We start from the raw sequence: 20829 nt of genomic DNA on the forward strand, positions 1-20829 counted from the left end.
GAATGGAAATGATGAGTTCATGTGGTTGGAACACAGAAGGATAAGGTGAATGCAGGTAGGTGACCAGGGGAAGTCATGAAGGATCCTATGGGATGTTATCTGAAGGGAGGTGGGAGCCGTGGAGGGCTGAGGGCAGATGGTGGGAAGCTGGGGCAGATGGACCAGAGCAGGTGAGAAAAGACTAGAAAGAGACACCATCAGGGCTAGGACAAACTTCAGGAGGCATCAGGAGCCCAGCTGCTTCACACTAGTTTTGAGGGGCTTATGTTCCTTTGTAGACAGGGGAAGCAGATGGCATGACAGACTGGGCTTTCTGGAAAGGCCCGGATATAATTGCAGGAGTTGCCAGCTTGTGGTAGGCATTTGCCACAGGAGGCTGGGCAGAGTCCTGGGGCTAAGGTATGGCTAATAGCCATTTCCTAGAGTTCTCTGATTTTTTTGTTGGAGACTGATGGAAAAGTTATGAGAGATGAAGACTGGAGTTGTGTGAAGTTCAGTGGTAAAGATCTCTTAGGGGAGAGGGAATCAGAGGGAAAAGAGAGAGAAGGAAGGAGAAAGAAAGAAAGTAAAGGGACAAGATGGGACAGATGATGAAAATGGAAGAAGGAAAGGAAGAAGAAAAAAGATGGAAGGAAAGGGGTGGGGTGAAGTATGCAGGGGCAAAGATTGATCAAGGGTGTGTGGTTGGCTTTTTCTGTTTTGTGTATGAAATAACAGCAGGGTTGGATTTGATGGTAAAGAATATGTGTAGTTGGTATGGGCAGAGCTTGGGTCAGCTGGCAAGAGGGTGGAGGTGCAGGGAAAGTGTGTTCAGGAACAGTCTCTGACTGGCATCTGGTGGCTCTGTGAGATGATGAGTAGATAGGTCTCAGGTTGAGGTAGAGGGTCACCTAAGAGGGAGGGCCAGTAGGACATTAGGTACTGCCTTCGAGTTTGTGGTACAGAAAGGACAGTTGGCAAACTTGTGTGTTCCACTGACTGAGTATAAGCAGGTCCAGAGAGATTACCATCTCAGGGTGGGGCACTAGGGAGTTTCAGGAGCACAGATGGTCCATGTAAGCTGCTAGAATGGGGGCCACACAGATTGCTGAAACTCCTTCTTGCTTCCTGCCTTAGGGTCATCTACTCCACTGTGTTTGACTCCATCAGGAGCTCAGGCCCCTTCTTCGGCTACTACTATTTTAATGTGCTCTTGGTGATGCTGCAGATTCTTCATGTGTACTGGTTCTGTCTCATCCTGCGCATGGTCTGCAGTTTCCTGAGGAAGGGTCAGGTATGGAGGCCTGATAGGGTCAGCTCCCAATTCCCCTCTTTGGCTCAATGCTCCTTGCTCTGTTCTAAGCTCTGGAACCATCTGTTTTCACAGATGGGAAAGGACATTCGTAGTGATGCGGAAGAATCAGACTCCAGTGATGATGGGGCAGTTCCTGAAGGTCCTCAGCTGAAGAACAGAATGGCTCGAGGGTCTGGGCCAGCCATTGCCAATGTCCCACGGAGCCGGGCAGCTGGGCGCCTGGCCAATGGACACACTCAGGCCACCTAGGACTGACATTGAGGGGTTGCTTCCAGCATTGTGAATATCCAGATGCTGGGTTGGTGACCTTGGGAGACAGGGAGGCCCTCTCCCTGGTAGGAAGAGGACTAATGATCTGTTTCCAGCACTTCCCTCCTACCCCTTTATCCCTTTGAGCAACTGGATGGAGCCTGGGGGAGCAGTGGACTCTGCATCTGTCCAGAGTCACCATCAGGCTGTAGCCTGGGGGCTGTGGGGAGCCTTGGCTCCAAGGACCAATAAAACTTCAACAGAGATAAATTCTCTGCCTGAGAGCTTTGGTTCCCTTCACAGCCCTTCCTCTCCATTACTCTGTTGACAGGATTCCTCATGGCCACATAAGGATGTACATTTTCACCCACATAACATCATGGTGTAAAAGTACTCCCTGCCCCTTAGTCAGTGCCTTCACCATGTTCTCCTTCAGAGTAGCTCTCAGGATGTTGGTATTAGCTGATAGCCCTGGTGTACAGGAAAAAAGTTATTGCACTTAGATGCAGCTCTTCTGTCTGAGGTTACAGTCAGAAGGTAGAGCAGAAACCCAAGCATGTCTGTGTAGTCCCTTGCTTAAAGCAACCTGCAGCCTCACCCTGGGGTCTTTATACTCTTGGGACAGTGGAGACTCAAGGGGTGGTGTAAGGTCATTGTCTTCAGAAGTGCTATACGAAAACATCCTCCTCCAAGATGGAGGCTGGGTGACCAGTGTCATTTAACTCAGAAATCAAAGCCACAGAATCTGTTCATGGTTAGACCATGCTGTCTTTGAGAGTATGCAAGAGGGACTGAGTGTTATAGAAGAGAGAAAAGCAGAGACAATGCAGAGACTGCACCTCAAGGGATCCAAAAATAAATGCTCTGGGGACAAAGAACAGAGCCTGGCAAGGCAGCTCATGACTATTGTCTAACACTGGGGAGGAAGAAGCCAATAGACTGGAAAAACACACATGCCTGGAATACAAAGCAGAACCAAGCCTCAAAACAAGCAATGGGAGGGAGCGTAGAGGAACAGGTACCCAGGAAAGAAACAGATAGGAACAGCTAAGAAAAAGATGGAAAAATGCTAGAAGAATGAGGACCAGCTATGGATGCAGAGTGGGATGGTGAGATGGGATGTGGATTTTTTCCCCCTTGGGAGATATGGTAAAAAGGAAGAGAAATATGGCTTCTGTTGAGACAATAACAGTTCAAGGGTAACAAACGTTAAGCAACATAGGCAGAGACTGCATAGAGACTTGTGAAAGAACCAGGAAGACAAGGCAACAGAAGGAAAGGAAAAGGGGCCAAGGGGGAAAGAGATGAAAAGAATAGGAAAAAAGGGGGAAAGGAGAAAGAGAAAATGTGGATAGTGCATGGATGAGAAACCTGGAAAAGAATAGGAAGGGGCATTTGAGAAGGCAGGAAGAAGGATACTGAAGAGAGAAACAGCTCTAAGAGAACTTGAGGGATGAAAACAGGATATGGTCACAAGCCTGAAATCACAATACTGTGGATGCTAAGGCATGAAGGTCATAGTTTTGATGTTGAGTCTTTCTCTGTTCTGCCAGCCAGCTTCCATATTTTGACACAGAGACTTCTTATTAATTATGAAAGCTTGGCTGATAGCTTAGGTTTGTTTCTAACTAGTTCTTATAAATTAACCCATGTCTTTTAATCTACATTCTTTTACATGTCTCAGTTACTTTTATCTTGTGAAGCTCATGCTGCTTGCTCTGCATCTCTGGCATTTCCTCACGACTCTGCCCTTCCTCTTCCCAGCATTCTCCATAATCCTGAAAACCCTGATTATCTATTTGGCTGTTTAGCTTCTTATTAAACCAATCTGAGTGACACATATTAATAGTGTACCTTTTTGTCTAAATAAAAAGGAAAGGTTTTATCGCTAGCATAATAAGAACAATTACCAGGTATCATCTAAATAGAAAGGAAAGATATTAACTTTAATAAATGAAACTATAAAATAAGGATAGTTATCAGGTAAGAATTACATTTACAATGTCCAGTCCACTTGGCAAATTTAGAGAAAATACTTCATTATCTTCTCTAGATGAGTTCAGAGTTGTGTACTAATTTATCTTTTATCATAACAAAGGAAAACTATAACTAGTCTTCAATCCATAAAAAACCCCAGAAGGATATAATATTACCTGAGGAAATGGGAAGTGCAGTACAAGTTGCTTTCAAACCTATCTGGCTGGACATTTCACCCAAGATTCTTCTGCAGTGTTGGGGCATCTACCTTAATCCTATAGGCCCAGAATATTTTTCAGACTTCTCTATGAAGCAGGAATTTTTAAGTACTGCCCTGCCTTACCTTGGCAAAGTTTCCTTTGTGTTCTGCTTGTCCAATTTGTACTGGCAGACTTATTTGAAGCAGGAATTTTGAAGGACTGTCCTGATAATCTTGGCAAAGTTCAACAGTCTTATTCCTTTGTGTCCTTTGTGTCTAGTTTGTACAGCATATTGTCAGCAGTCAAGGCAAGAACAATTTTTTTTCCAGTGGCAACCTCACCACAATGAAAGCAAATTCCATAAGGAAGTTCTTCAATTCCCATCATCTTCTCTGAAGGAAATTGATTCTGCCAGGAGCAGACATATTTCACTGTTATGAAAAGCCTCAGGTAATTAAACATCTTAAATGTCACAATCTGTAGTTCTTGCAAGTGTTTGAAGTCTATCTAAATATATTTGTTTAACCTTGAAAACATATGGAATATAGCTACAACTTTGATTATTATAGATGACAAACCACTAGCCTGCATTTCTTAGTTATGCATTACATTTTTAAATGAGCCACATAAGAACAATACCCCAAACAAGAATAGAAACATAATTCAGTAGAACAAAAATAACCTTAAATTTGTATCAATATATAAGAATTCCATCACACTGTACAGTATTTGAGATAGTGGTTGTTCAAAAGTAGAGTTAACAACCCACCCCTTATCCCATCATTTCTATACTATGTCCCCCTTCCCCTTCATCTTTTAATCTATGTTCTTTTAAATGGCTCAGTTACCTTTATCTTGTGAAGCTCATGCTGCTATCTCTGCATCTCTGGCATCTCCTCACGACTTTGCCCTTCCTCTTCCCAGCATTCTCTATGCCCTGAAAATCTTGCTTAGCTATTGGCTGCTCAGCTTTTTATTAAACCAATCAGCATGACACATATTAACAGTATACAAAAAGATTATTCTACAACAGCTTGAATCCAGCCTGGGAAGGAGAACCAACCATGAAAAGCAACAACAAATAGCACAGAGTGGACATGCATAGAGGTACATGGACACAATGGGACTTCATGTAGCTGTAAAGAATAAATCATATTTGTTTCAGGAAAATGGATGCCACTGGAAATCATGTTTGGTGAAATAAGCCATACTCAGAAAGGCAAATACTGAATGTTTTCTTTTATTGCAAAGCTTAGATTTTAAATTATTAGTGTTTCTATATGTGTGTGTTTGCATTTATGTGTTTATAGGTCATGGAAATATAAGGGCTCATAAGAGAGGAGGAAGCAATCTTAAGAGAGATGAAGAATGTAATACATGTGACATGGAAACAGTAGGGGAAGATAACTGACCAAGAGGGGACCATATCAAGGAGGGACACAGGAAGAGTAATGAGTGAATGAGAACTAAGTGTAATTACTCATGTGTATGAAGATGTCACAATAAAACTCATTACTTTTTGCTTGTTTTTTCTCAATGTTTTATTTAATTTTTTTCATTTTATATAGCAACCCTAGTTTTCTCTCCCTCCCCTTCTCTTGCCCCCACTGTCCTCTTCCCACCCTCCCATCCAATCCTCAGAGGGGGTAAGGTCTTCCTTGGGGAGTCGGCATACCAAGTTGAGGCAGGACCAAGCCCCTCTCTGTATCTAGGCTGAGCAAGTTATTCCACCATAGGGAATGGGCTCAAAAAAGTCAGTTCATGTACCCAGGATAGGTACTGTTCCTACTGCCAGGGTCCCCGCGCCCTCCAAACAGATGAAGCCACTTAACTGTCATCCACATTCAGAGGGCCTACTTTGGTCCCATGAGATTCCTTAGGTGTCAGCCCATAGTCTGTGAGCTTCCATTAACTTGGGTCAACTGTCTCTGTGGTTTTCCCCATCATGCTCTTGACCCATGTTCATATGATCCCTTCTCCCTCTCTTCAAATGAACTCCAAGAGCTGAGCCCAATGGTTGGCTGTGGTAAAACTTCTTGCTTTTTATGTAAATGTAAAAAAAAAAACAAACAAAAAACAAAACAACAAAAAATAGGATCAATAAACCTAAAACAAATACCAATCTTACAATAACCTTAGTACAGAATAGTGCTGGATTCTTAAAGTGGGATTAGTAGTTGTGATGTTCACCTCCATTGTCAGCTTGATGAGAGTCAACTGTGAGATGGGCCTCTAGGTATACCTATAAGGGAGTATTTTGATTAGGTTAATTGAAGTGAGAAGACCTGTCCACTGTGGATGGCATTATTCCCTGCAAAGGAGAATGTAGGTAGCCAAATATAATAGCTAATATTCTGTAGGTATATGCTAAGTTCATCTGACCTATGATATAATTTAACTCTGGCACATCTTTGTTGACTTTTAGTTTGGATGACCTATTTATGAGAGTTTGGTGTTGAACTCATCCACTAATACATTATGAGGACCTATTTTTCCATTTAATGTTTGTTTTATGGAGTTGGAGCCCCAACTTTTGGTGTGTTTGGTTTTAATGCTCTCGATAAACATTTTCCATCTTTTGATTTTATCAGTGAGGTATTTTTCTTGGAGACAGTATAGAGTTGGATCTAGTGTTTCCTTAAATATATGAATAGATTTTATTTTTATTTTATAAGAATTATTTTGAACTTGATGTTTACTACAGCATTGAGGAGAAGATACAGAGGTTTTATTGTTCCCTTTCCCTATCATGTGTAAGCCTCTCCCACTGTCAACACCCTCCATCACAGTGGTGTATTTGTCACAATCCGCCCTGTCGTGACCTTTCACCATTCTCCCTGGTATTCCTTTTCAGTTTTGGATCCAGCCTACTGGTCTGTATCTCTTTATTGGCGAGTTGAGTCCATTTAATATAGATTATTATTGAGAAATATCTATTAATTTCTGTTATTTATGTCAGTTGGATTACTGTTTCTTCTTTATGCTGTCCCAAATTAGTATCTGATTTTGTTGCATATAATGGACTCCTTCCAGTTCTTTTTTTGTTCAGCTAGTTTGCTTTAGTGATTGCAATTTTTTTTTTTTTTTTTTTGCTTATACTATTCCTTTAGTGTCTTCTGCAGTGTCGGCTTGGTGGTCAGGAACTCCCTCAGTTGTGTTTATCTTGAAATGTCCTTCTTTTCAAATTTAGAAGATCACTGGGCTGGCATAGTAGTCTCGGCCAACAGTTATCTGCTTTTGAGACTTAAAAATATATCATTTCATGACTTCTTGGCTTTGATGTTGCTTTTGTTGGTGAATTGGTGTTGTTTTCTTTACAGCATTTAATATTGTTTTTCTGCTTTTTTTGACATCTTGACTATAATATTCCATTGATAGGTTCTTCTGTGTGGTCACATCTATTTGGGGTTTGGAATGTCTTTTGTGTTTGAATGTCTGATTGTCTTCTAGGCTTGGTGATTTTTTCTGCTGTAATGGATTTCCTGCATCTTTGATGTTTACATTACTCCTTCTAGTTCTGTGGGTTCTTATGTTTGGTCTTTCCTGGAATTTGTGGTCATGCTCATTTATTTTTTGCTTACTGGTGTCTATGTGTATTATTTCTCCACTCTTCTCCATCTGGCAGTCTTTCTTCTGCTTTTTGAGTCCATTGTTCATGTTCACTGTTCTTTGTTTGATTTTTTTTTTTTTCAGACGAGATCGGGCGCGTTTAGCGTGGTATGGCTGTAGACTTTTTTTTTCATTTTCAACACTTTTGTCCTTCCTCATTTCAGTCTCATTGCTTACGTTTTCTCCCATGTTGCTGATTTTTCATTTGTCTTACTGCCTTTTCCCTCTGTATTAGTGATTTTCTGTATAGGATTGATGATATAGGCATTGACTTTGAGGTCACTGCTCATTTTTATTTTTATTTTTTTGCAAGAAAACTTCTAAAATGTTCACCTGATAGTTTACCTATTCCAGTATGTTGAGTTCACCAGTTGAATTATGTTCTTTCAGGAAAATTATATTGACTTCCATTTTTAGGTTTCTTGTATTTTGTGTTGTAGGTAACCTGGACATCTGCTTGTGTCTATGTCTCTCCTGGATTTTGGAGCGGTGGCAGTGTTGGTGAATTTTATCAGCAGCTTAGACTATAGGGAAAGTAAGCACTACAAGTTTGCTAATCTCTTTGCCAGTCTCAAAAGTCTAAAACCTGAAAAAGCTGACCCCATCTCATCTTTTCTCCTCTATGGGTTTTGTTATATTTTTAGTAGGAATGTTTTTTTTTAGCCCTGTAGAAAATAGTGTAGAAGTTACTAACAAAATAATTGTAAAAGTATGAATCAATCCAACATACCCACTCCTAGGTATATAGACCCAGAAGACACCTAAAGAGATTTTTTAGGGTAATTTATTAATTATATATATATATATATATATATATGTATATATATATATATATAATTTATTATTTTACATATCGATCCCAGTTCCCTCTCCCTCTCTCCCTCCATCCCTCATGGAATTGGGGTGGGGTGATGGGAGGGAAGGGTGGTTAGGGTGCATGTGAGAGGGCACCTAAAGAGATATTTGTGCATCCATGATTATTGCTGCACTCCCATGTTAGCTAAGAAAAGGAAGCATGAAGATATCCATCAGCAGATGAACAGATAAAGTAAATGTGGAACATATTACAGTGGCATTTGTTCAGCCTTAAAGAAGAATAAAGTCATGACATTTAATTGGAATATTTTGCAACTGGCAATTTTTAAATTTGGTGACAAGCCATAGTCACATGTATAAACACCACAGGGGGCTAGCATTCTCTCTCTCTCTCTCCTCAACCTGAAAGTAGAAAGTAGCCAAGAGAGGGGAGAAAGTAAGGGAGGTGGGAAAAGGCAGGGGGCAAAGAAACATGTGCATGAGTGTAGAAATGAAGATTGTTTTAAGATGTGGAAGAAACAGGAGGAGGCAGAGGGGTTGGGGTATCAGTTTGTCAGGGGAATGAATGAGAACAAAATAACACAAAAATGTAATAATGAAGTTTACTTCATGTACTAACTTGAAAACTAATAAAAAATGCATTAAGCCTTGTACCTATAATGTATTTTGTCCTTGAGACCCTGAATAGAGTTCCTTTGTGGTCGTAACAAAATGATGTAGCACTTGGGGGCAAAGATGCACCCTAGCAGTCCTGCACTGGATGCCAAGATGGAGAAGACCTCCACAGCCACCATGACCTTCCCTTTGGTGCTGTGATAGACAGGGAGGAAGGTGACCCAGACACTGCAGAACACAAGCATGCTGAATGTCAGGAACTTGGCTTCATTGAAGGCATCAGGCAGGTTCCTGGCCAGGAAAGCCACAGTGAAGCTCCCTAGGGCCAGGGCTCCCAGATATCCCAGCATACAGTAGAAAGCAGTGACTGAGCCCTTGTTGCACAGGACGATAATGTGTTCATGTTCAGAGTGTGCATCTGTGTCAATGAAAGGTGGAGAATTCCCCAGCCAGACCCCACACAGGATAATTTGGATCAATGTGCAGATGGGAACAATGAAGTTAGGTGCCCGTGTTACCAGCAACCACCTGATTCTTCTTCCCGGAGCAGTGACCTTATAAGCCAGAACCACTGTGATAGTTTTGGCCAAGATAGTGGAAACAGCCACAGTGAACAGCACTCCAAATGTGGTCTGCTGTAGGATGCAAGTGGCTGTGTTGGGATGGCCAATGAAGAGAAAAGGGCAGAGAAAACAGAAGTTAAGGGTAATGAGAAGGATGTAGCTGAGAGTGCGGTTATTTGCCTTTACAATGGGAGTGTTTCGTTTCTTCACAAAGATCCCAAGAACTAGAGCTGACAGTGCAGAGAAGCACAAGGCCGTGCATGACAGACCTATCCCCAGGGGGTCGTCATAATCCAGGAAGGTCATAGATTTTTGGAGGCAATGGCTTCCCTCTGTGTTGGCATATTGATGATCTAGACACTTCACACACCGATCCACATCTGGTGAAAACATGTATGTTATTTCATGTTCATTGTTTTTCTTTTGTCTACTTCACCCACTCATTTGAGTGGGTGAGCCTAGTACCCCTCCCCCTTGTTACTTCAGATACTGTATTAAAGGATGCAATGTGTAGTTGATGTGACTACTGCCCATTGCCTGCATGGTGACATGAACAAAGCTACAGTTTCTCCTCCTACTTCAATTGTGTGCTGTTTTGAAGATTCTGATATTATTTCCCCCCTTTCCAGAAACGTTCAAACTTCCATAATACTTACACCATACACTGTCAATTTGCCTTCACATATTGCCTTCATATGAAATATTTCCTGAGCTAGGGAAACTGATTCACAGGGTGAACGACTTGCTGCCCAAGCCTGATGACTTGAGTTTGGATTCCTAGGACCCACATAAAAGCTGAATGCAGCAGCATAAGCATCTGTAATCCAAGTGCACCCCTATAGTAAGATGAGAGACAGACAATACTTTCCAGGAGCTCACAGGGCATCTATCCTAGCTGATGCATCTCTGAAGAGATGTGGTCTCAAGCAAAGTGGAAGGGCAATGACTCCAATTCCATCTGTGCACTGTGGCACATGCACAACCACTCACATGGACATGTGTTCACACACACTCTTGATTTTGAAATTTTAATTTAGTGAGCTAAGAAGGGGTTTCTCAAGTTCTTTCCTTGTAATGGTATTCTCAGATGTGGGGTTCAAATGTAGCTACCCTGTGAACTGAATTTTTGGTTGCTTTCTTCTGTCTGAAGGAGTTTTAATAAGTAGGTATTGCATTCTAACAGTTTGCCACATGGTGGCATATATCTGTAGTACTCACAATGGGGAGGTAGAGTCAGGAGGAATAGGAGTACAAGGCCAGAATCAGCTACTTGGCAAGTTAGGGAACAGCCTGCCTTCATAAGATCATTTCTGGAAAACAACAATCAACAATCAACAAAAAGGAGACTGTTTAAAGGTGTTAACATAAACATTGAGGGAAAGAATTCACTTCATTTATAAACACCGGATTCTTTTTAAAGACTTTTATTAAAGAAGACTTAAAATTCTAATTATGTGTAGGTGGGCGGGCATGTGTGTGGGCTTGTGCACATGATTGCAGGTAGTCTTTTGTCCCCTGGAGTTGGAGTTATGGATGGTTGTGAGCCAGTGGGTATGTGTGCTAGCTCTCTCTTGATTATTAGCCCATTTCTATTAATCTATTTATTTCCACTTTGTCTTAGCTTACTGGTGATGCTCGTCCCTTTGCTCCTTCTGTAGCTACAGGGCTTCTCTCTGGCGGCTCCTCTCTGCCTTCCTCTTCCCAGAATTCTCCTAGTCTGGTAGTCCCACTTATACTTACTGCCTGGCTACTGGCCAATCAGCATTATTCATCAACCAATAAGAGAAACATATTCATAGCATACAGAAGGACCTCCCCCACCAAGACCTACAGAATTTGGTATTTTAAATGTTTTAAAGAACTTAGACTTTTCTGGACAGTGAGACATGTCTGCTACTGGCAGCACCAATTACTTCAAAGAAGATGGTGGACATTGAAGAAATTCCATATGGAACTTGTTTTCTTTATGATAAAAGCTAGCCATGTGGGTAAAGAAAGTGCTCTTGCCCCAATTGCTGAGAGTTACTGTCCAAAGTGGACCAGCAGGATGTAAGAAAGGTGATTGCCAAACTTTGCCAAGACAAATTAGGACAGTCCTTCAAAATTTCATACTTCACAGGAAAGCCTGTCAGATATGCTAGGCCTTAGGCCAGAGTTGGATGCCTCAATGGTGTAGAGGAACTTTGGGTGACTGTCCAGGCAGCTTGAGGTCCCTGTCATAAGATAACATTTCACCTTCTGGGTTCTTTGACAGAGTTGAAGATATTCACAGTTATATAAGAAGATATTGAGCACAAGAGCCAGACTAGGAGAATTCTGGGAAGAGGAGGGCAGAGTCAGAGAGTCACCAGCAAACACAGAGAAGCAAGATGAGAATGCTGTACTGAGGAGAGGTACTGAATCACATGGCTAAACATTAGTAAGAATTGTGGGTGTGACCTGAGCATTTGTAAGTAATATAAGCCTCTATGTGGTAATTTTGGAAACCGCTGCTGGGTATTTGGTACTGAGTGGCTCAGGCACAGGAAATATCCATTTCCATGGGGTCTGGGAAACTGCCTCAGCCAGTAGAAATATTTGTCATGTAATTCAATTCCTAGCACCAATGTAAAAGTCCAATTGCAACTCCAAGTACCTGTAATCCCAGATCCAATTTGGCAGAGACGGGAAGGTGTCTGGGGCTTGCTGGCTAGCTAGACTAGCCAAATTGGAAAGCTCCAGGTTCAGTGAGAAATCAGGAATCAAAAGAGTGATTGAGGAAGATACCAACATTGGCCTTTAGCTTCTATACAGATGAATACCTTCACCCATATTAGTGCACATATATTTGCACACACATGTACATACACACGAACACACAAACACATACCAGCAGTGGCAGCAGCATCATCACCACTGTGCCTAGGAAAGCAGAAAACTTGGCTCTCCTCTGTCTCTAAAGTTTGTCTCATGTACTAAGAAAGCAAGGGCCCACAGAACATCCACAGAAGCTGGCCTGAACTCAGGTCACTACAGGTAAAAGCTGAAGGGTACCAGTGGGGATGCAGCCTGAGCTTTGATAAAACATCCAGTGGCAGAGTCTGGCAATATTATTTAGTGGGGAAAGGCTCTGCAAGCCTGACAACTTGAGTTTAATTCTTAGAACCTGCAGAAAAGTGAAAGGAGGGGATTGGTCTTCCAAAGTTGCCTTCTGATTTCCACGTGCATGTCATGTGTGCTGTGGTGGTTTGAATAAGAATGGCCCTCAAAGGCCACACACATTTGGATATTTACATGTCAGGGAGTGGCACTACTTGGGAAGGATTAGGAGGTGTGTTAGAGAAGGTGTGCCATTGGCGGCAGGTATTGAAGTTTCAAAAGCCTAAGCCAGGCCAAGTGGCTCTCTCCCAGCTGCCTGCAGTTCCAGATGTAGAACTCTCAGCTCCCTTTCCAGCACCATGTCTGCCTGCATGCCACCTGCTTCCTGCTACAATGATAATGGACTAAACCCCTGAACCTGTAAGCACGCCTCAATTAAATGCTTCCTTTTATAAGATCTGCTGTGAACAAGAATTGGAACAATGACCAAGACAGAAATTGATACCAGGAATGGGGTGTTGCTGTGACAGGACTGACCATGGTTGTTGGAGGAATGTGGAAGACTTTGGAAATTCAGACTAAAAAAGCAGTTGGATGACAGTGGACTACGCCTCCGAACTGTAAGCCAGTCCTAATTAGATGTTTTTCTTTATAAGAGTTGCCATGGTCATAGCTTCTCTTCACAGTAATCGGAGCCCTAATTATGCCTCTAAAAATAAAAGAAAATATCAATTCTTGCTACCTCTTTTCTTTAAAAAATATTTCTATCATTTTAAAATATATGCAAAGAGTGTATGTTTGCATATGGGCATATGAATGTGATTGCAGGTGCTCACGAAAGCCAGTGGCATTGGATCCCATGGAACTGAACTATCATGGGTAGTTGTGAACCACCTGATTTGAGTGCTAGGAACTGAACTCTGTCCTCTGAAAGAGCAAGCAAGTGTTCTTAACTATAGAGCCTCATTTAAAGATACTTGGTTAATGTTTTTACATTTTAAATTACAGTATAATTATATTGTTTATCCCTTTCCCTTTCTTCCCTCCAGTCTCTACCATGTTCCGGCTCCCAACTCTCCCCCATGTCTCCAGACTCTCAAATTGATAGCTTCTTCCCCCATCAATGACTCTCTCTCTTACATATATACATATTCATGGACAAATATATGAATACAACCTGCCAAGTCCATTTTTCTTGTCTGTGTACCTGGTTTTACGGCTGACCATTTTGTATTAGACAGGCAATCAGAGGTCTCATCCTCAGGAAGAGGCTAATTTTCCCTTTCAGCAGCCACCAGTTACCTTGCCACCGGTGTTCTTTGTTTGGGGTGGGGCCCCACAATAATTCACACTTCTGAGTTAGTATAGCTATTGATATTGCCATTGCCCAATGGCTTGTTTATGAAGTCATTTTAAAACTATTTGAAAGACATGTCTTACTATGCTGCCCATGCTAGTTCTGATCTCTTGGTCTGAAATTACCTTTCTTCCTTTGCCTTCTGGTTTCCTGAGTTTACATCATGCTCCACCATGCATCACTTGGAATTTCAATATTAAATGAATTGGGAACATGTCATACTTTGCCATTTCTACTTATCTTTATAATACCAGATTCTATTAATCATTAATTGTAGTGAAATAGCCACCTTGTCCACACCTGTGGCATAGACCACGCCCATTGGTGGTGGAGACAGGGCAGGACATGACCTGGGGAACTAAGGCTGAGGAGGAGGCTTGGAGAACTCTCTTGCTTGCAGCACAGGGACAGGAGCATATCGGGAGGCATCCTTGGGACCAGGAGCCTGCTGGTGTTCATCTGTCTATGTTGTGAGTTATTTCTCCCTGAATAAACATGTATTTGGCCTATATGTTTCTCCTGATCCTTTTAAACATCAATAATTAATCTTGTAATTTACATAATGTTTATCAACTGTTAGTATTCAGTCATTGGTGAGTGTCTTTTATTTCATTTTTAATGGTCTTGGGTGTCTTGTTTTTCTTTTGAGACTGTAGTCTAAAGGGGATTAGATTCTACTCCCATAGAGCTAGCTCTCTTGTTCTTGATCTCTCTCTCTCCCATAAACAATAATATGGGTTCTCGGTCCTCTTTTTATGACCATTTCAGTATGTAAAACCTCTGGGTTGCACCAGGCTGGAACTCTCTTATTGAATCTTAGCGCTTTCATGGGGCTATCCCTGTTAGCATATATAGCCAGCCAATGTTGTTTCACTTCCATCTTGTTGGAAAGTATGAGAGTACTCTCTGCTTCTTTTCTATTATATTCCCTCTTTCCCAGAGTTGAGGGGTGCAGGGGAGGAGGCGAGAGTGGAGGGAACTGGGATTGATGTGTAGAACAAGCTTGTTTCAAATTTTAAGAAAATTATCATAAAAAAAGAAAATGGACGATACCTTTCTGAGTGTCGGTGAGTTGAGTGCTGCCTATGTATAAAGCTAGGAGTTAAAAGTGAGGGCTCTAGCAATGAGGTTGGCAGATCATGTTTGTTCTTTTTCAGTTTCCAGGCCCCAATCTTTGAGGATCTGTCTCCCCTTGCCCATATTCAGACATAACCCATAGGTGAATATTTGCCCTGATTCCAGGGTGGTGAAAATAATCTTTGTCTGGTTCAATTCAAATCCCCTGCTAGCTCCTTCCTGTATGTAAAGAAGCAGAAAGGAATTTCAGCTCCTTTCAGGTTCAAACTCCTTCAGCTAACCATCTTTTGCGTACCCAAACCTGAAAGAGAACATGTCAATGTGAGTGTGAAATGACCTAGTAATTGCCTGTGTGTTGAACACTGCCTCAGAAGACATGGAGGGCATCACTGATGAACATAGGCTGCAACCCTCCCTAGCCCTGTGATTGCATTTAAAATCATCAGTGTGGAGGAGGTTTATTTGCTATTATAATTACTTTTGAAACGGTTCTCATTATGTAGCCCTGGCTGTCCTGAACTTGCTATGTAGAATAGGCTGGTTGTAAACTCACAGAGATCAGCCTGCTTGAGCCTGCCTCCTGAGTGCAGAAGATATGCAGCACTATACTTTTTTTTCCTTATTAACAAACATCTCTGGCTATGGGTGTGATTCAGTGTGTAAAGTCTTTGCAGTGCAAATGTGAGAATCTGAGTCCAGATGCCCAGAACCCTCATAAAAAGGACAGTTAATTAGAAGCAAAGAATTTCTCCATAAAACTCATACTTACCCATCTCATTGGAAATCTCATTCTCTGGGCATGGAGTGCAGACAAAACAACAAGCCACATTTCCCTCTGGGAGGGATTTTCTGAATCCAGGACCACAACTTTCACTGCATACAGACTGAGGAGTCTGAGGAAAATCAGATGTGGGCAAGTTACAATTCAGATTTTTGCCTACTACTATATTAAGCACATTGTTCATAGAACTGGATCATTTTTGAACATAGTTTTTGTATCCATAAATAATTAACTGATTAGATGTTGCTGTAGCTTGGACATCACATGCCCCCTCAATGGTGATGGCCTTCAACATGTGCTACTGGGACATGGCGAAGCCTTTAAGTGGAGAGATCTTGGGGTTGGAGAAATGGCTCAGTATTAACAGCATGGAATGCTCTTGCAGAGGTTATGAATTTGGTTCCCTAATGCATGATAAATAAGAATTTGGGAAACCATAGGCTGATGGATGTTTATTTGGGGAGAAATCACGTACATCAGAAACAGATGACTGCTGCAGGTTCCTATCCCTATGATGCCTCCACATGCTCTCTGTCTCTGACCAGGAAGTAAGAGAGCAAGCTGGGGTCCAGGACCCCAGACCTAGTGTCCCCCTCCAGGTCATGACTGCACCTGTCCCCAAGCCCCAATGGGCATGGTCAGTGCAACAGGTGTGGGAAAAAGATCTTCCAATCAAATGGACCCAAGAAGAAAGCAGGTGTAGCTGTCTTTTTATCTAACAAGTTAGACTTCAAACCAAAACCAATCAAAAGAGATAAAGAAGGTGATTCCATAGTCATCACAGGAAAAATCCATCAGTACAAAGTCAATTATGAACATCTATGCCTCATATACAAAGGCACCCCTATTCATAAAAGAAATGCTACTAAAACTCAAAGCTCACATCAAACCTCACATACTCATAGAGGGAGACTTCAACACCCTACTCTCACTACTAGAAAGAACTACCAGACAGAAATTTAAGAAATAAACAAAAGAACTAACAGAAGCTATGTCCCAATTGGGTTTAACAGACATCTATAGAACATTCCATTTAACCACAAAAGAATATACCTTCTTCTCTGCACCACATGGAATCTTCTCTAAAATTAACCACATACTAGGCAACATAACAAACTCAAACCTAAACAGATACCAAACCAAACCAAACAAAACAAAACAAAAAACTGGAATAGTCCCCTGTATATTATCAGACTACCATGCTTTAAAGTTGGAATTCAACAACAACACAAATTGCAGAAACCCTACAAATTCATGGAAACTGAACAATGTGCAATTACACCATTCCTGGATCAAGGAAAAAAGAAAGAAAGAAATTAAAGACTTCCTAGAATTAAGGAAGACACAACTTATCCAAACTTATGGGACACTTTGAAAGCAGTGTTACAAGGAAAGTTCATTGCACTAAGTGCCCATATGAAGAAAATGGAGCATAGTCACATTAGAGAATTAACAGTACAACTGAAAGCCTTAGAACAAAAAGAAGCAAACTCACCCTGGAGGAGTAGCCTCCAGGAAATAATCAAAATGAGGCCTGAAATCAATAAAGTAGAAACTAGGAAAACAATACAAAGAATCAATGTAGCAAAGAGTTGATTCTTCAAGAAAATCAACAAGGTAGGTAACCTTTATGCAAACTGACCAAAAAGCAGAGAGAGACCATGCAAATCAGCAAAAGCAGAAATGAAAAGGGGGGGGCATAACAACGGACACTGAGGAAATTCAGATATTCTTTAGGTCATACTTTGAAGACCTGTACTCCACAAAATTGGAAAATTTAACAGAAATGGACAAATTTCTGGATAGGTATCACCAAAATTAAATGAAGATCAGACAAGCAATTTAAATAGACCTACAACCCCTAATGAAATAGAAGCAGTAATCAAAAGTCTCCCAATCAAATAAGCCCATGGCCAGATGGCTTCATTGCAGAATTCAACCAGAAATTCAAAGAAACACCAACACTCCTTAAATTGTTCCACACAATAGAAGCAGAAGGGTCATTGCCAAACTTTTTACAAGGCTACAATCATCTTGGTACCCAAGCCACACAAAAACACAACTAAGAATGAGAACTACAGACCAATATACCTCATGAACATTGATTCAAAAATACTCAATAAAATACTGGCACATCGAATCCAAGAACACATCAGAGAAATCATCCACCATGCCCAAGTAGACTTCATTCCAGGGATGCAAGGATGGTTCAACATAAGAAAATCCATTACTGTAATCCATCATATAAACAAACTGAAAAGAATAACCACATGATCATCTTATTAGATGTTGAAAAAGCCTTTGACACAATCCAACACCCCTTCATGATAAAAGTCTCGGAGAGGTCAGGGATAACAGGAACATACCTAAACATAATAAAAGCAATATACAGCAAACCACCTGTCAACATCAAACCAAATGAAGAGAAACTCAATGCAATTCCTTTAAAATCAAGAACAAGACAAGGCTGTCCACTCTCCAATATTGTACTTGAAGCTCTAGCTAGAGCAATGAGACAACAAAAGGAGATCAAGAGGGATACAAATTTGAAAGGAATAAGTCAACCTGTCATTTTTTGCAGATGATATATAGTTTACATAAGTGTCCCACAAAACTGTACTAGGGAACTTTTACAGCTGATAAACACCTTCAGCAAAGTGGCAAGATACAAGATTAATTTAAAAAATGTAGAGAGCTGTGAGTGCCACGCCTTAAAGATGGTGCTGTCTTCTGCCTTCCACCTTCCCGATGGTGAGCGCTCTCTGTCATAAACAAGTCCTTATTTGGCTAAGCCTGTTCAGCTTGCTTGCTGCAGGGTCCATGTGGCTCACTAGGGTTGGTCAGCACAAGGGGATTTAAGCATGTGCGGGCATTTTCCCGGAGTTAGAAGAAGCTGATTAAACTGCTAGAAGAAGATCTCCCCTGAGTTGCGTCTTACTTGCTGGTCGAGGTTGGGCACGACAAAAAAAAAAAAAAAAAGACAAAAAAAAAAAAAAAAAAAAAAATCAGTAGCCCTACTATATACAGATGATAAAGGGATGAGAAAAAATTCAGAGAAACAACACCCTTTACAAAATAGCCACAAACAACATAAAATATCTTGGGGTAATGCTAACCAAACAAGTGAAAGACTTCTTTAATAAGAACTTTGTGTCTTTAAAGAATGAAGTTAAAGAAGATACCAGAAAATGGAAAGATCTCCCGCTCTTGGGTAGGTCAGATGAACATAATAAAAATGGCAATCTTGCGAAAAACCAATCTACAGATTCAATACAATCCCCATCAAAATCCCAGCACAACTCTTCACTGACCTTGAAAGGACAATACTCCACTTTATAAGGAAAACCAAAAGACCCAGGATAGCCAAAACAATCCTGTACAATAAAGGAACTTCAGAAGGTATCACCATTCCTGACTTCAAGCTCTATTATAGAACTATAGTTAATGAAAACAGCTTGGTATTGGCACAAAAATAGACAGGTAGACCAATGGAATCGAATAAAAAATCCTGATATTAATCCTCACACCTACACCTGACAAAACAGCTTAAATTATACAAAGGAAGGAGGAAAGCATCTTCAACAAATGCTGCTGGCACAACTGGATGATGGTGTGTAGAAGACTGCAGCTGGTTCCATGTCTATTGCCATGCATGAAACTTAAGTCCAAATAGATCAATGACCTCAACTTAAATCCAGCTGTACCGAACCTACTAGAAGAGAAAGTGGGAGGTACCTTGAACTATCAAGCAGGAGTTCCCAGACTGATAGCTGGGAAGTCAGCATTGGACTGACCAAGACCCTCTGAAGGTGGATCTCAGTTAGAAGTTCTGGGCAGTCAATGGGACCTCTGAGATTGGCTGTATCCCTGTGCACGAAACAACTTCAGGAGCACATTGCCCACGGTGGGATACTCCCTTAACCTAGAGACAGGCGGGAGGGCCTAGGCCTTACCCCAAATGATTTGACATATTTTGATGATACCTCCTGGAAGGCCCCCCTCCCTGTGGAGTGGGTGGGAAATGGGATGGGAAGGGGTGGCTTGAGGGGGAGGAAATGGGAGGATGGGAGTGAGAGGGAACTTGAATTGATATGTAAAATAAGAAAAACTAATAAAACAATAAAATCAAGTCCAAGATCTTTTCTATGTTTTTAGTTTTTTATTCTGTTTATGTGGTAGAAATATCCATTCTAATATGATATCTTTTTTTTTGATATAATGCTGTTGGCTAGGTACTAGTTTCTTATCGGCTAGCTCTGTCTTAAGGATTAACCCATTTCTATTAATCTAAGTATTTCCATGTGGTCTCATCTTACTGGGGAGTGGGGGCCGGCGTCTGGTCTCCCCAGCCTCTACATGCTGACTCCTCCTTACTACTTCATCTCTCCCCCTTGTTTCCTAGTCCCACCTATCTTGCTTTCCTATTGGCCAACAGTGCTTTATTCATTAACCAGTTTGAGAAACATATTTACAGAATGACATCTCCCATCATCTCCTCTTTTCTGTCTAAAGTAAAAAGGGTTTTAACCTTAACATAGCAAAATATATCACACAACAGTTATCAAATAAGAATCACAGTTAACAATATTTAGTCCATTAACATTTAGCAAGATTTGAAGAAAATGTTTTATCATCTATACTATCTTTGTGAGTCTAAAGTCCTATATGTAACTAATCTTTAATCTTAACTAATGAAACTTATAACCATAACTATCTGTCTTCAACTCCATCAAAGACCACAGAAGGATAATATATAAACTCTAGAAATGACAGAGACAACTCACTGCCTGGTCAGTCGCATGAAGTTCTTTATCTTTCCTCTGTATCAAAATCCCTGAAAGATATTCTCTAGATGGTAGTATAACCAGAATACAGTCTAGTTTTTGAACCACAAGGTCCACATGTGCTTGTAGTATCCTCTTTTCTACCCATTCTAATTCATTTTCAACTTCAGCTGATAGTATTCATGGACTATTTAAGTCCTTGTCCTCTTCTAGGGCCATTTTCAACTTTTTTAAATCGTGTCCTTCTACCCCAGTAATGGTCTGTAGTTGAGAAATTGCTCCTAGAAATTTTTAAAAATACTTTAATGTTTTTATTATTTTGTGTATCCTGAAACTTGTCCTTCAATCTTAGCCTGTGCTGCATTCCCCACCTCTCATACCTATATATCCTAGTTTTTAAAATTATTTTTATTTTTATTTTACATATCG

General features: G+C 40.9%; 2 protein-coding genes across 2 annotated transcripts in view; one reads left to right on the forward strand and one right to left on the reverse strand.

Moving 5' to 3' along the window:
- Cers4 (ceramide synthase 4) overlaps nucleotides 1-1813 on the forward strand; it is a 38510-nt gene extending 36697 nt beyond the window's left edge. The window contains exons 10-11 of the mRNA XM_051205198.1: nucleotides 1117-1273; nucleotides 1367-1813. Coding sequence (XP_051061155.1) covers nucleotides 1117-1273; nucleotides 1367-1543 — 334 coding nt within the window. The 3' untranslated portion in view covers nucleotides 1544-1813. The remainder of the gene's footprint in view (nucleotides 1-1116; nucleotides 1274-1366) is intronic.
- Nucleotides 1814-8786: 6973 nt separating this feature from the next.
- The window catches only part of LOC127237085 (vomeronasal type-2 receptor 116), a 36058-nt gene continuing 24015 nt past the window's right edge, over nucleotides 8787-20829 (reverse strand). Inside the window, exons 5-6 of the mRNA XM_051205120.1 lie at nucleotides 15605-15728; nucleotides 8787-9703 (exon numbers count right to left, since the gene is read on the reverse strand). Of these exons, the coding sequence (XP_051061077.1) occupies nucleotides 8787-9703; nucleotides 15605-15728 (1041 nt within the window). The remainder of the gene's footprint in view (nucleotides 9704-15604; nucleotides 15729-20829) is intronic.

This window comes from Phodopus roborovskii, unplaced genomic scaffold (assembly GCF_943737965.1).
Source record: "Phodopus roborovskii unplaced genomic scaffold, PHOROB, whole genome shotgun sequence".
Lineage (NCBI taxonomy): Eukaryota > Metazoa > Chordata > Mammalia > Rodentia > Cricetidae > Phodopus > Phodopus roborovskii.